The 17,306-nt window shown below is 41.6% G+C and overlaps 1 protein-coding gene across 5 annotated transcripts in view; it reads right to left on the bottom strand.

Annotated features, from left to right (window-relative positions):
• The window catches only part of ntng1a (netrin g1a), a 327,372-nt gene that overhangs the window by 19,059 nt on the left and 291,007 nt on the right, over nucleotides 1-17,306 (bottom strand). For all 5 annotated transcript variants that reach the window (XM_074621569.1, XM_074621568.1, XM_074621565.1 and 2 more), the window contains one exon: nucleotides 3,380-3,406. In XM_074621569.1, coding sequence (XP_074477670.1) covers nucleotides 3,380-3,406 — 27 coding nt within the window. The remainder of the gene's footprint in view (nucleotides 1-3,379; nucleotides 3,407-17,306) is intronic.

A 17,306-nucleotide genomic window follows, 5' to 3' on the forward strand; every position in this document is an offset into this window, starting at 1 on the left:
GTTCCATTAATTATTTTGTTACGGGGAATATTCAGGTAAATGAGTGGTGACGGATTTTAATCAATGCCATACCCGTAATGGAATGCAATCTTGCAGAGCCAGAATTGTTTTTTAAAATATTAATTTCACTTTAATGGTGCGCATTAGGCAATTCTGCCCGGCTTAATCAACTTGAAATAGAATTGAGAAAAGTCAATAAGGAATTCAATTACCTTCAAACAACAACATGAAAAGTGCTGTGCTTTCGTTCTTTTTCCACAACGGCTTTGCTTCCAGTCCATTTAAGAACCTCAAGGACCTCCTAACCTTTTTTTTTTGTCCACTCTATCCTTACTTTATTAATAACGCAGACATCAAATTGGTTTGTGTTTGCACTGAAAATCCTCCTCTTAAGTGTATTAGGTTTTTAGTGTTGTGCCGGTTCTTTGGGAGGCTGCTGCTGTGACAAGACAGCCATTCGTGAGAACTCTAAATCCCTGTGGGCCAATCTGGATGAGAAGTGAAGACTTTGGTTTGTCAGAGTGTCCTCTCTACATCACCCCTCCCCCCTCCCCCAAAACACACGCTCACACACACACACACACACACACACACACACACACACACACACACACACACACACACACACACACGCACACGCACACTTATCGGCATGCACACTCCCCGTGAAGGATTTGAGGTCAGCCTTTGGATGTGGTCCGGCCTGGCGTTTGGATGGGACGGAGAGGACTGAGGTGAATATGTATGCATGTGTATACAGCATGTATGAGGAGCATGCACACACACACTGAGCTCTCGTCAGGCCATGCATGGAGGGGAAGCTCATTTCTGGAGGTGGTGAGGGAGGTAAGCAGTAGAAGATTGGGAGGGAGGGAGGGAGGGGGAGGTTTGGTCTTCTTGGCCATATGTCCATTTCTGACTCATGACATAGCATCAGATTTTACAACCAGTGTTCACTTCCGCTCTAAAGCCTGATTAAAAACCACCTGGGAATAATCTGTGTCTCACACAGCACGTTTTGGGAAACTTGCCCAGCGATCATCTTAGCCCTTAAATGATGAAAACAAGTGTGCATGTGTCGTCCATGTGTCCCTTGGTGCGTAGAACTTGACTTGGTAACACTTAAATGTATATTGAGTGAAAGTAAGCCACTAATATTATATTGAAAATCTGAAAATAAGCACTTATAACAAAGCTTAAAAATAGTTCAACATTTTGAGAATGTTGAACTGACTATTCCTTTAAGTTAAGTGGTAATTAAGTCGAACGTGTATCTTCTTTTTTTCATATATATCTAATCTGTCGGAAATTATGTTACCATCCAATTAACTGCATTCTCAATTTTGGTTTTGTTTGTAAGGAAATGGATTACGTTTGTCTTTGACGCATCACAAATAAGTTTATAACATAGACTGTATATAAGAAGTGGTCGTAGTCATTGTGACGTCACCCACTGGTTTGTGGACTGACGTTTTGAAGCCTTGAATTGGCATTTTGGCCGTTGCCATCTTTGTTTTTTGCAAACAGAAATGAAACGAGAGGGTGGAGCTAAGTACAACCGAATGCTGAATAGAACATTTTTAGTGGATCAAAATGTTATAATTGACTTTCATGAACTGAAAACACACTGTGAAAGGGTTAAAGTTCTACAACAAAAACGCGGACAACTCCCAGACTGGATAACGACGTGGTAGCTACCTGTCAATCACAAGGTAGTCCCGCTCTAAAGCATCCCCTGCTTTATGGTCTATTTGACTCTAAATGGGACCATAATTTACTAAATGAACATCATGCTGTATTGAAGAAGACTTGAAACTAGCGATTGAGACCATAAACTCATGTTTACAATGTTTACTGAGGTAATAAATCAAGAGAGAAGTAGGCTCATTTTCTCATAGACTTCTATACAATGACACTTCTTTTTGCAACCAGAGGAGTCGCCCCCTGCTGGCCGTTAGAAACAATGCAGGTTTAAGGCACTTTTTTATTGGCTTCACTTTTCAGACCCGGAGGTAGCCGCCTGGTTTGTAATGATAGTCCGCGGAACAACACCGTGGACGGCTGCAGCAAGTTATGTAGTAAAACGAACACCACGCAGAGCATGTGACGTAGTACATAGAGTGACCGTTATTGAAAGTTACGTGGAATTATAACGAGTGTAACAAGTGAGAAAGTCCAATACGGAGGCGACCGCTACGTTCACTTGAGTAGTCATTTAGCCAAACCATGATGTTTTTTTTAATAAACCTAATCCTGTAGTTTTGTTGCCGAAACCTAACTTAGTAGGGTTGTTGTGTTTTTTGTTTTGTTTACAACGTTAACCACGTGTTTAAAACTGTTTAAAACTGCAACCATAATGCAGGAGAAAATATGTTCGAGACGTAGTTGAGAACGCAGTTTAATTGTATGGGAATGTAATTTTGTAGGAGACAGGGCTGCTAAATCTACAGACAATTTCATGAAAGCCACTAACAACATCTCACTACTGAAGGTCAATACTTTTAATGAAGATAATAGACTTCATATCTCATTCCAGTGTATGCTAAAGTGTTAGCATGGAGCATCAGAGCCAACAATATTGCAGCTACAGTAGAGATGACTTGTGTCATTGTGTCTTCATCATCATTTAACAGGTAAATTGATCATTGGGGCCAATTTCTCAAAAAACTTGCATGTCTCTTTAACCCTTCAGTCTATGTGGGTCCAGGATCAGACGGGGAGGGGGCAGTTTGCTAATCAATCTGCTACCCCGGGAACAGAGGATACTCACTAAGAACAGAGCAATGAGGAAAAAGATAAAGAGAATTGAGCCAGGCTGTGAATGCACTTTGACTTGTTCAATACAATCCTATGGTTCCTGCATCACACAGCCTTCCAGGCAGCGGTAACTTGAGACATGGCACCTCTCGTCTTCCTCCCCCTCCTAAGGGGCTACTGGTTGACGAAGATAATACCAGCCGAGGCGCTTGCGGCTCATATTAAAATGACCTCCTGTGACATTATACTGCCAGAGAGGTCTTGGCACTTTAATAAAGTCTAGATGCCATTTATTTATAATGCATGGGAGAGAAGGAAAAAAAAAAAAAATGACATTCAGAGAATGCAGAGCCAGGCAAGTGTTATCTGGTTGAGTTGAGTCTGGATAAAGTAAATTAATATGCCCACATCATGACAGTATAGCCCCCAGCTATTGCTTTCCTGTCTTCCCAAAAAAAACAAGGCTAGTCAACAGTTGTTGGGTGATCCTTCGTGGGGAAGATTGGAATCAGAAATGAACACTTGGCACCAAGTTGAGGGTTGTGTGGTGGTTGTAAGGGTGGCACAATAGGCAAAGCAAAGCATCAAGCATTCATATAGTTCCTTTGTAACGTGTACTTACTAACTGGACCAATGTTATTAGGAATACCTGCAAGAGAGAAAGAGAAAACTGAAATTAGGGTATAAAATTGGCTTTTAGGCAACAACTGCAACATTTCTCCTTGAGACGGTATTGTTAGTCCTGCCATCCTCCCTCGCTGTTGATTGAGGTCTCAACCCAATACTCGCCGTTCATCTTGATGAGCTGTATACACTTGGAATGACACACAGTCTGGCATCTAAAGCAATGCTAGCCTTCGCCGTGACTAGAAAGTGTTGTCTGCTGCACATTTAGCTTCACGCTTCTTTGGTTTCTCCTGGTTTCCTCCATTATTTCTGCTTTGATGTCCCTGTTGTTGCCAGAAAAGGTCATTGCTGCCCTCTCCCACAGCAAAAGGTACACGCCTGAGAATGCCCCAACGTCACTGAAAAACCAATTTCAGCCAACACCACAGGCTCACAGACAAACTAATATTTGAGTTATTTTGAAGTTGCATACCGCTTTAAGACACTTCCCGGCACATCGGCCTTTAAAACATGTGTCGACGAAGACGCGAGACATGACCGCAGAAACACAATTACACACATAACATATCAAATTACATCATAGATGGCAAACTCTGCCTCTGATGCCATAGGAGGACATGTCTCATCCTGCTGCCTGCCTGTCCTTCCTTCCATCATGCAATCCCTTGTGCCAGACAGCCACTGAGCAGATAATATAGTCTGTCTCATCCCCATGGTGACCAGATCTCTCCCACACCAGGACGCTGGCTGGCTGCAGATCTGAGGAGATTGAGACGTCCATTGGCTTCTTGCGCCGATCATTACTCCATCTGATCCAACCACCGACGTCTTGGTTTGGGAATTAATTAGGACGGCGGCGGTGGCGGCGTCAGACGCCGTGAAGCGCAGGCGGGCGTCAGAAAGCCATTTCTCTCTGTTTGCATCTGTATGCTTCAAAGGAACGTGAGCACACCGGCGGTGTATTTTTGGTCGCCATTCGTTTTCAGACGAATTTGCTTTTAGGACGTCGACGCCAGCTCCACTTTTTCTAATCATCTGTTTGAACGGAGGCCCTCCCTCCTGTTCGCTCTACCCCTTGCCCTCAATAAGGCAGCCTGCCCACAAAAACAAACAACCCCCTCGCCACGGGAAGGGGAAGCATGCTGGGCAATAGGAGGAATGCGCCCACGTAAACCAGAGAGGAAGAAATTAAATGAAAAGGCTGCTTTCTTCCTCTCTCGCTCCCGTCTCTCTCCCCGTCATCCGCTCACCAGCGCACCTTCGGCTGAGGAAGCCGAGGAGGCAAGGAGGAATCTGTGCAGGGTTTTTTGGTGGGGCCTTTCATCTAATGGAGCCGTCACAAAATATCTCCAAGTACTCAGGGGGGAACATGAGGATTTCCTGAGTGTGTGTTTGCGTACGTGGACTTTGATCAAACTCCTGTCATTCAATCACTCCTCCTCTGATCTCTGCCTGCAAGCTGTATTTAGGAGCCAAATCTGTGACCTGTCTGAGAGCTGTGAAGTGCAGGAGGCTACGCTGACATATGGAGGAGGAGCGTAATGGATGTCAAACCTCAAGGGGGTGGGCAGATGCTAACCAGGAGACAGGAAGGACAAGGGCAAGGACAATCACAATCACCATATTCCCCAAGTACAGTTTGATTTGGCAGCATTGGAGTGTCACAATATTGATACAACAGAACAGAGAAAACTGGAAAGTAAATATCATTCTACCTCAATTTAACATGACATAGTGTTTGATTATTACAGGATGTGAAGGACAATACCAATTTATAATACCAATATTAGCTGGAATGAGTTAGCTGAACCACCTCTGAAAAAGTTGTTGAAAAAACAAGATAATATAAATATTAATATATGTATTTACAGCCCGGTCGCACAAAAAGGCGTGTGAATGACACGATAATAGGCAAAAGCGTGCAATAAGAACGGCGTTCTTGCTTTAGGCGTGTCATTTTCACGCCATGTAGTCTGTACTGACTGTTATGTAATGGGGTAGAATGTAAAGGGGAACACACACACAGGACTTTCAACCAGCAGACCAGTGTTCCAGACCGGTGTTTAAGTTATGTTGGTGACGTTTGTTACGTACGTATTATACCTTTATTATGTTACGTACTTATTTTAAGGCCATCATAACGTTTTGTTGCTCGTAATATTCATGTGAGGTAAAATGTGACACTATCACGCTATCCTCTGGTGGACAGGCGAGTCCATTACAAGCTTTATCTGGTTGGTATTTCTACTAATACTGCTAATTTGGAAGTAACCACATCCATGCCTGTTTCTGTAATCAAGTTAAATTTCTATTTTTAATTAATTTAGATCTAAGTAAGTGCCTTTTGTATGCTTTCCGTGGAAGTACGAGGAGGAAGGAGGTCGGGTGAGGGGGTGGGACAAACAAACACACCCAGGTGACCGCTGTTCATGTCCCGTGTGAAACCAAGTCAACGTTCACTTATTTTAATTTATGTCCGTAGCTGATAAAAAATTGTCATTTTAAGCCAAACCATGATGTTTTTTTTACTTTTGTTGTGTTTTTGTTTTGTTTGAATTCAGGTTAACCACGTGTTTAAAACTGTTTAAAACTGTTTAAAACTGTTTAAAACTGTTTAAAACTGCGACCGTAATCCAGGAGGAAAATACTTTTCTTAAATTAGTAATTGAGAGACAGGGTTGTCCAAGTGGTGAGCATGGAGCAACACAGAGAGAGTTGTGTCTTTCTTGAAGCATTTCTAAAATCAGAAACACAAAACCAAGTGTAATGAATAGATTTAACAGTTTGTTTACCAAATATATATAACGCATGGCTTAGAAGCTGCAAATGTTGGCAGTATCCCTAACCAAGCATTACTTCTCTCTCTTCATTCTAAAAGAGAGAGAGAGAGAGAGAGAGAGAGGTGACTTCCATTAGTGTGCATCACCAGACTGCAAATTCACCGTTTGAGCTGAGAAAATACTTCATAACGGTGTTTATTAAGAGAAAGTACACTGTGTTGCTCTGTACCGACTGTAAATAACTGCTGTTTGCTTTCAGCTAAATGTCAGAGACAGGAAGTGTTGAACCCATCTGTAAGAAAAGTGATGTTACGAAGTCTAATTGACTACTCATTTGACAAATAACCCCTCTGCCAATTGGTCTAGTTCAGGGCCAAATAACCTTTTCTTCCAGGTCATGATTTGGAACACCAGTGGCCTGTCGGTGCAATTATTCGCCGCTTTATGAACAACCTGTGGGGTTCGAGCAGATGTCCAGGATCCCATGTCGGGTCATTCGATTAATTTTCAATCACAGTCATTTCCAATCCCCTTCACCTGCCCGGCCCCCGCCATTATGGACCAATCTAATTTTGTCCTATCGCACAGGAAGAGCATTAGGAGCTGCTTATGTTGACGGTGTGCTCCATTGATTTTTATGAGTTGTGCAGGGATCCACGGTCGCGAGCCACTGGGCGGTGAACATGATCTCCGCGGGGTGTGCGATTCACTGAACACGATCTGCGCGCATGTGGGTTCGGCACATGCAACACACACACAAATGTGGGCATTAAAAAGACAGTAGAGAGTCTGAGTCATGTGGGGCTTCAACTGATTTACAATAAGCCTCACATCAGAGAGTCCCAGTGCTTGATGTTCATCCTTCACTGGTTCAGTTCCAGTTATGTTGTCACCCATCCAAGCCCATCACCGTAACCTTGCTAATGGATTATCAGAAACCAATAATAAAATGTTCTCCCATGGGTCTATGGGCTCTAAATCTTTGGCGTACATCCCATTTCTTTGGTGAACAAGCTAATCTGTCATTTATTCAACCTTGCATGTACAAGATTCTACTGTCAAGAGCACATTTATTTGTTGGCGTGTGTGTGTGTGTGTGTGAGTCATTACATTGTTTCTGTCAGTATCCATTCTGCTTTGACCTTCGATGTGCTTCACCTGTTTGCCTTGGCGCTACCTGGACTTCTCTGGAAAGGGGCTTATCTGCTGAATTTCCACCGCAGGCAAAGTTGGTAATTACTTTCCCTGGCTGCCATCATTTTATAGCAATCCATCATCATCTGTTTGGCTGTATAGAACCCAGTGATGGTGACAGGCATTGCTAACTGGTTAGCAGCGGAAAGCCTGCCAAAACACAAGCGCCGGGCATGCAACCTGATTGAATTCCTCAGGAGCAAAATTACGGCTTGCCTCGGCCGGATCGCCCGGCTCGCTCGCTCCCTCTCAATGTGTAGATCGGAATTGAAGGTGGCAAGTCTTAAAGTGCCCAGGAGCCAAGTTGGAAGAAGAACAGTTTAAGATTTCAGGGAAGGAATGAAGTGTACGTCGGAGGTGGTAGCTATGGGGGAAGGAATAAAAAAAAAAAAAAAAAAAAAAAAAAAAAAATCTGGAGATGGAAGAAACAAATATTTGAAAGAAAGATTACCGTCACAGCTGCACAGAGCCGAGATGTGGAAAAGACAGAGTAAACAAGCTCGGTCTCTGGGGTGGTTGGGGGTGTTGTGGGGGAGAGAGAGAGAGAAAACGCGAGCATGAAACAACACCAAGAGATGGAGCGAGAACAGGCGGAGGCAGAAGAAGAAGAAGAAGAAGGTGGTGGTGGGGAAGAAGGGCAAAAAGAACGAGGGGATGCAAAAACAACAGGCGATGAGTTTTACAGAGGAAAAAAGAAAGCGGACGGGGGTAAAATGGAAATTCAAATAGCTGTGGCAAAAGGAATAAAAGCATAAATGAGTGGGCGTTGCGTGTGCGAGAGAGGCAGAGGATGGAAGTGAAGCTGTGTGTGCGCAGCTAACGTGTTTATGTGTGTGGATGCGTACACGCGTGGCGCTAAATGAATACACAGTAGAGCTGTGAGCCTGATGAAAAAACACAGAGCAGTCGGTCTGCATTTAGATTTAAAGAGCAATGACACTCAAATTAAAAGGAATACTTACATTTTGTATTAAGAAAATAATAAAAAAGATAAAAATCAAACATTAATTTCGTTGAAATTCGACACTGTATTGGCACATGTGACTACATGAATGCTTCATTAGTAAAGTACTGTGATTACACTAATGCATTAGTTAGTAATGTGCAACCCAGGGCTCATTAAACCACTTTAATGCCTATAATAAATATTTAAAAAACTCATTCTTGAATGCAGTTTGCTATGCTTGTGCAAACCACATAATCTTCAGTCCCATATCACATCTGGGAGACCCATATACAGTCATGGTTGTTTGTCTTCACTCACAAAAGAATGAGATTTATTATCAGTCATTGTCATTGAAATATGTATAGAAAGCTACTTCCTATATGCACAAGAGGGAAGATTAATCAGGAAAGTCTAAATGTGTGTATATATGTCTGCGCAAATTAGTGTGTGTGTGTGTGTTTGTGTTTGGTCACATTTCCATGATCAGCACCTCCCAGTTGGACTAGAGGACTGATAATAAGGCTGTAGCATCTGGTAGCTTTAACTACACTAATTAGAGAACAACGGTAGAAAAATGTGTACAGTACGTCATAAAAACAATTGTTATTGTGACTGTCAACTCCAGATATTACGGCGTTTCTTTTCATTTTCATGCGGGACTTAGAGCTGCAGGGTTTTCAGTCAGACGGTGGAGGGCTAATGTGGATCTTCTCTCCAGGGCAGGGGGATGAATCATTACAGTGAAATCCACTGCATGTCCACGCCTTTCACTGCTTTGATCAAAGGAGATCCGTAAACTCCGAGGCTGGCTCCGGCTAAATCTGAACAAGTGTCTCCTAATCCTGTCCTGACAAGGATATCTATTCATGCTATCGAGCTGCAGACGGAACAAATGAAGACTTAATCTCTAAAAAGTTTCTGAAATAATGCATAAAAACACTCAATTTGTGTGTGATCATCAGAAAGGGTTAATAGCTGCGGGTGATTGGTGAGGATCTTTTAGTATAGTCGACATCCAACTCAACTCTTGAACATTTACAGGGCTGTCACCATGCAGCAAGGTCGCCCTCCTCTTACATAACTTAGAACTATAACAGCTTATGTCACCATGTAGAGACGAGTCACAACCTTCAGCAGCTTGTCCTTTCCAACAGTCTCAGCTTGTCTTTCACTGGTGACAATTTTTTTTCCACATATATAAAAACCTTTACCCTGGGTGAGGTCAGCATGCATCTTTAATAGGATGAATAAGTATAAAGTTGGTCATCTGCAGAGGGATTTGAAAATTCTTGATGAATAATGTATATGTTTCTGTGCATTTTTCAAATTAACATTTTCATTAGAAATCAGCAACGCTACGGTTTGGAACTATGAAGCCCCCCTGTTTCTGGATTAGCCTTCTGATGATTCCAGATGTGAAACAGCGCCTCACGTCTTTTGGGGGAATTTTTTACATTTTGGAAAATGTATTTGTTTTGTTGCCAAGCACACATTTCTTTAGGGCCAAAATCTTCAATCACGATATAGGCCATTTCATATCTCAATAATGATATATATCTTCATATAGCCTACTCCTGTGTGAATTAAAGTCTTAACAAATGGAAAGTATTTTCTCATTTTAAGAACTTGAGTACAAAATTAACACAAGTTTTAAGTGGAATTATAGAGAAAAAAACAATTAAATATAGGCCTAGCCTATATCACGATAGAAACAATATAGAAAAATAAATACGCTAGACATTCTTATATTGTTTTGACGATATATATCATCATATTGCCCAGCCCTATCTCTGTATGCTAGATATTAAGCAACATCCAGGAGACGGTCAGCGGTCGGCCAATTTCGGGCCACCGGTGAGCATCTGTCAGCCTAGTTTTTGCGGTGTATCCTGCCCCGTTGGCAATAGTCTGCCCGCGTCGGAGGCTTCTTGGCAGATTCAGCATGTTGAAGCACAACATTATATTACAAGGAGAGTTATTTCCTCTCATGCAGCCGCAGAACGTACGTGGTGGTTAGCTGTTGGCCGTAGTCTTTGCGGTGTGTTCGAGCTAAACTTTTTGGCCAAGACACAGGTGACGTGAGGCAGCGCAACATCTGGCCTTTCGTCGCCGCTAGTTCTCTGATGTGGGTTTGGTGTGTCTGGAACCTTTAGTCTCCAGATAGTCACAGCTCCCAGCCACGAAATAGAACAGCAAATAATCTCCCTTAAGATAACATAACTTGTCCTTTTAACACAAATGAGAAATAACATGTTAATTAGTGAACTTTAGAGGTGCTGGTAGGCATTTCTTTTTACCTTTGGACAGGTCCATGTTATCTGTTATCCCCTATTTCCAGTCTTTGTGATAAATGAACATAGCCGTCACCTTGTTGTAGCTTAATATTAAGCGTACAGACAGTGTGGTGGTATCGTTCTAATGCTATAGGCAAGAAAACAAATGTGTATTTTTCCAAAAATTTTAAGTATTCCAAAAGCAGTTTTATAATCTTCTGCTTTATTACCTCCACCAAGGACCTTCTTTTGAAAGTCCCATTTGTTATCTAATAACTACATAACATATTTCAATAAAATTAGTTAGAAAGAACTGATCAGTTTATGTGACCGTTAACACAACTTGTTTTTTATGCAAATCCAGATTTGCATTTCCTATCATTAACGTGTTTAAATGTAGAGGATTGCAGCATATTAGCCACGTGCCTGTCACTGCTTTCCAGTATCTGTTCTGTTCAGTGGCCATTAGTGTATGTACACATTCTGTATGTGAGTCTGTGTGTGTGCACATGGCTGTACTTGTTTGGATTGAAGCTACTTGAAACCTTAACTTTAAGCAGAGTTGCTGCTGATCCTACAGACATCCAACACTTAAGCTAAGCTAAACTAAGTTAATCTCTTCTTTCAACATACTACATACTGCATGCAGGGAAAAAAAGTACATTTCTCCAAATCCAGTTATCAGTTTAAAGTGCATTTAAGGATTTTCCCTTCAATGTAACATTCAGGATACATTTTTACTACTTGAAATCAACTTTTCAAAGGCCACCCGTTACTGCCCCCCTCCACCGCCGGCTTCTATCTCCCTCAGTATCCTCAGCCCTACAGTGAAATGAACTGCCATGGTTAATTCTCAAACTGATCCCTCTCCTTCTGTCTACACAGAGGGAGAAAGCGAGAAGTGAGAGACGGGTGGGGTGGGGGGTGGGCGAGAGACATAGATGGAGAGAGGGAAAGCGAGAGAGACAGAGCCACCCCAGAAGGCTGAGTTAGCTGTGACAGAGAGTGATGCCCACTTCCCCTCCTTCTATCTCCACCATCCTTTTCTCTCTTCATCACTTTTTAAATCCTGTTCTTCTTCTTCGTGCCATTGTAAGACGAAATATCAGCCCCCCACCCTCCCTGACTCCACACCCCCTCCGGATGATGATTCATCGATCTCCTTATCGCATCAGACGTCTTGATGGGCATAGTAAAAAGAAATTAAATCTTAATTAAATTTTCATCTTTGACAAATTTGTCTCCGAAGAGCTGCCATATGCTCACTGGGTTTGGGGGAAAACATTGAGAGGGAAGGAGACTTTTGGAATTGGAGTTGAATGGACTTGAAAATTACAAAACAGCACAAGGTGCATTTTTCTGTCAGCCTTGTGCATTTTTTTTTCTATTCAGGAGGGATAGCCTTGCATTCCTATAGATTTTTCACTGCGTTATTACATTATGGATTTTTTCCCCTCCAAGACAAAGTATAATAATGCACTTTATACTAAGACTGTTTTTCATCACTTGCAGGGCAAAGGGAATGTGTATGTCCTTGTGTAGTAGTTATGCATGTGTGTGTGAATGCTTTGAGGAGTGGAGGTCTGGATGAGCACCTGTGTGTGTGTGTGTCACCTTTTTTTAATAATGTGCTGTCAATCTGGGCTCTGGGAATGGCCATTTCACTAACCCTCCCTAAGTCTCATAACACAGATCCTCCGGGAGGGAGAATAAGTCATCAGCCTGTGGCCGACAGTCCTCGAGCACCGCAGAGGAAGGCAGAAATCACAGCGGATGCAATAAGGACACAGGGCGGGATAAAACTTGGGCTTTCACATGAATGCTGGCACATTCAAACTTATAGCACTGCTCCTCTTCTCCCTGCTGCTGCTGCTGCTGCAACCCTGTCTCATTACCAACTCGTCACATATGGACGCTTGGTCAGGACCCCTTGGCATCACTTAGGTTTAGGAAAAGATCATGGTTTGGGTGAAAAAAAGTTTGTTACTTAACTTAAGTTACGTACATAAGTTAAGTTTGTTACGTACGTTCCAGAAGTTAAATTAGGTATGTGACAGAAGTTAAGTGTGTTACGTACATGAAGGAAGTTAAAATAGGTACGTGACAGAATTTGAGTGTGTTACATATATCACGGAAGTTAAGTGTCTTACATATGTGATGGAAGTAAAGTGTGTTACATATGTCACGGAAGTTAAGTGTGTTAGGTATGTGACAGAAGTTAAGTGTGTTACGAATGTGACAGAGGTGAAGTGTGTTTCGTATGTGAAGGAAGTTAAGTGTGTTACGTATGTGAAGGAAGTTAAGTGTGTTACGTATGTGACAGAAGTTAAGTGTGTTACGAATGTGACAGAGGTGAAGTGTGTTTCGTATGTGAAGGAAGTTAAGTGTGTTACGTATGTGAAGGAAGTTAAGTGTGTTACGTATGTGACAGAAGTTAAGTGTCTTACATATGTTACAGAAGTTAAGTGTGTTACGTATGTTACAGAAGTTAAGTGTGTTACGTATGTAACAGAAGTTAAGTGTGTTACATATGTGACAGAAGTTAAGTGTGTTACGTATGTGGTGAAAGTTAAGTGTGTTTCGTATGTTACAGAAGTTAAGTGTGTTACATACGTGACAGAAGTTAAGTGTCTTACATATGTTACAGAAGTTAAGTGTGTTACGTATGTAACAGAAGTTAAGTGTGTTACATATGTGGCAAAAGTCAAGTGTGTTACATAAGTAACAGAAGTTAAGTGTGTTACATACGTGACAGAAGTTAAATGCATTACGTATATGACAGAAGTTAAGCATGTTACGTACGTAACTTAAAAATAAGGCAAAGTTGTCTTTTGGTTTCACACAGGACACAAACAACAGTCTCCTGAGTGAAAGTCCTGCGTTTGTTTGACCCATCCATCCAGACACAGAGGGGCGTGACACATCGTCGGTATTTGACGACCCAGGAATGAGATCAGAGTGTCTGTTTTAGCTGATGTATGGCAGGCAAACTGGAGAGGATAACAAGAATGGGATGATGTTGACTGCTATTATGCAAAATGTGAATACTATATCTACTCACAGGTCCATCATCCATTCATTCACTAACAGTTTATCTGCCCCCCCAGTGTCCATTACGTCATTGAAAACGTCTACACATGAGGACCTGGATTATAGCTCAGCTCCTCACTCCAGTGCCACTAAACTACTGTGTGTAGGGAGTACTGTGTGACACTGTGTCCTTGTTTTGTTCGTACACCCCAGGAAGAGCAGCTGTTGCTTTTTCTGTTGGGGATCCAAATAAATAATAAACAGCAAGAGTTTGGGTATGTATTGGAGAGAAAATCTTTAGAAAAAGGAGGAATGGAGATTATAATATATGCCAAAAGTTGCATGGCTTCCTCTAGTCAAGGCAAGTTTATCTGTATAGCTTAATATCACAAAGGAAGGGCCTCATGCAAGAACATTCTTAGATTTTTTTTATCTTAAATCTTCCTTTTTTTCCATGAAGTTTGCTCATACTCAGGATGAGTCAGATTTAGCACTCTCTCTTAACTGTATAAAAGTTAAATTGCTTGTTTCAACTTGACTAAAGCCAACTGTTCATGAGTGGGTGCTGAGATCATTAGCATAACTGCCCCTCTGATAACACATAAGAGTTTCATTCACAAAAAATGTAATAAAGAGTACAAAGAATGAATTCACACTGCAGAGCTTCAAATCAGAAATCAGAACATATTCAGCAGTGTCCAGTAATCATATTAGTGGACCCAAAACAATTACTAATACAGGTTTATGACCCGCATGTACCACTTAAGAACAAATCTGTTCATACGAGTGGTTCTTGCATGAAGCCCGCTGTCTCATTGGGTTTAATAGGCCTGCATGAACACAACCTAAGCTCAAGAAGAAGACAATAACAAATCATCATATGATGTGATGTCGCCACAAAACATTAGACACAAAGGCTAATGTAAAGACGGCCTACTTTCTTCAGCTCAAGCAGGAATAAATAACCGGTTCTATCCTACATTAGCACTGCAGCTGCAGCTGGAGAACATTATTTATTAACCCTAATACAGTTAGTGTATCAGTGTAAAGCAATGCTTGTGTCCCTACATCAACAAGCATTTCATCCTAATAATGATGCGGTCTGCTGAATGAATGGATCATACATTGAAGCATGGTAATCGGCCACTATAGCTGCACATTGATGTAGTGAAGTGTGTTTATTTTAGGTTTATTACGGACTAGAGTGTTCCCAATGATGACGATTGGAAACCTGCTGCACTGTTATTTATAACATCCTGTTTGTCGATGCCATTCTTCCATGAAAAGACCTTGGAGTCAAGAGTGGAAGCCAGAAATTGGGCAACATGGGGAAGCCTTCTGCTAATGTGTTTGTGTTTCTAAGTCATGACTCAGCCACTTTTATCTAAAAGTCATGCACTGGCTGAGTCATCCACCTACATTTCTGAAATACCAAGAAATTTGTCGATGAAAATATGAACAAAAAAACAGCACAACTAAGCACAGTATTTTCCTTAAAAGAAATGAAGACTTAAGATCATTTGAAAGATCTCTTCCTTTACTGTTCCACCTTATAGCTGGCATTCCAAAAAACAACAACGGAAAACAATAATTAAAAATTGGGACAAAAGTGCACCATATCGTTTGCACCACACTGTCCATCACAGTTTACATGCATGTTGGTTGTTCTTCAAACTAAATTTGAGTTAGTTCCACCACAAACGTTCAGGATTGTAATACAGAAGATTGCGTCAGGAGAATAGGGGGAAATCACTAAAACTACAAGTTATTCATATTCAAATGTATTCATATATAATCATTGCTTTGTTTATTATACCTCTTAAAACACTGTTCTCGGTTATTAAAGTTGAGCCAAAAGTCAAATCAATGCTTATTTCTTCTTTCCTTTAAATACAGATAAAAAAAACCTTGTAACTTAAAGTGAACTTAAACCCTGAGCCTTCACACTCAGTTTGTACATACCGAGGAGAGAGCGTGCATGGTCTTTTCAGTCACAGCGCTGACTTGATGTAGTGGGTGTTTTGTAAAGGATAGGAAGACGGTAACGAAGAGTGAAGTCAGACACAGGGCAGCTGCTGCTGCTGCTGCTGCTGCTGGGCAGCCTTTTCTTACATTTGTGTTGACGTGGAGGTCAGGTAGGAGGACTCTGTGTCTTACAGATGCAATACGTGTATTGCACCGACTGTACACTGCAAAATTCACTACTAATAAATTAGCAGTTTTTCTGCATATTAAGTAGCCGATGTGGAGCGGGGATTTCCCTTGTGTTTGACTGCTTCAGAGCACGTTTGAATGATTCTGTGTATAGTTTTGATATATTTAGTGACTCTGCTGTTGTTGTAAGTGAGTTGTTTCCCTATTAGTGACTTACAGTATGACCTGCCAACACTGCTCTCTTTGCCAATGCCCATATTTAGCATAATTTGACATGACATTGTATTTCAGCTACTCTTGAGACAATTTTCACATCAAAATATCCCTGTTTCACAAGGCTAAATCACGACATGGGGCTACAGAACAGAGAAGAACATATAGTATATACTGTATACACGACTAGACTGCATTTACATCTTAGACACATTTGTTTCCACGGGAGTCAAAAAAGTCTTCCCAGTGTCTTCGCTTCTCAACCTTTTATCTCATTAAAACATTGTTAATTGCTTCAGGTTGCTTTGAAACCTCACAATTCAATGTCTCACTATTAACGTGGTGATTGTCAGAAGTCTCGTAGATGACGTACAGGATGCTGCTAATTGGGATTCAACTTTTATCACTCGTCTGTGATGGATGCCTTTTGTTATTTTGATTAAAACATTTCATGAGAAATCTTCATTATTTTGTCTGACGCTTGTAAGACCTATACCAATACCGGCTGTGTCATGTGACCCATCGAACTATAAAGCGAGGAATCTATATGTCTGTCTATCTGTATGTCCTTAACATAATCTGAGTACCGCTCATCCGATCTACTTCACACTTGGCGGGGGTATTGCTGGGGACCCAAGGGAGTGCAGTGTCAAATGTGGTGCAATTTGGCCAGATGGTGGCGCTATAACAATGAATCTGTTGATGTTTTGGTCTTTAACTTATGAACTTTAACTCTCAGAAACTGCTAATTTTCCTGTATTCTGAGTCCAGACCATGGACGTATTAAGAGAAGCGGATAAAGCGTTAGAGGCGGACTCCCGTTCATTCCTATGAGAGTTGCTCAGTGGCGCATGAAGCAAAAATCGCTCGACTGTCGAGTGATTAGGGTACCCAGATCATCCGGCGATCTTCCGCATCCATTGGGCCCATAGAGCAGGCGTAGTAGCGTTTCATTTAACCCCGCCTCCCAGCCCTCGCTTCAGGTCTCATTCACATGAACGGAGGAAGGGAAATAACTCTGGATTCAGCTATTAGTGCATTTTACAACTTTTAGGACCTAATGATTTAAATAAGGGCTATTCAAGTGGTTGAACTGGGAAGTTGATGTACCTCAAAAAAAAAAAAATACCCGCTGATTTAGGGACGTGTGCTTCCCAATAAGTGTATGGGAAAAAGTTTTTTGGGCCCAATGGCATCACGTGACGGACATGGAAGTTGTAGTACTGCTGTTTGGCCAGTACGAAAAATGTGCTTCAAAGCCTGGAGCTCTTCCTGGGGGTTTTATCCAGACGAATCGATCGATATAAGCCACGCCCATTTGCTACTAGATGG

The sequence above is a fragment of the Sebastes fasciatus genome, chromosome 21 (assembly GCF_043250625.1).
Source record: "Sebastes fasciatus isolate fSebFas1 chromosome 21, fSebFas1.pri, whole genome shotgun sequence".
NCBI lineage: Eukaryota > Metazoa > Chordata > Actinopteri > Perciformes > Sebastidae > Sebastes > Sebastes fasciatus.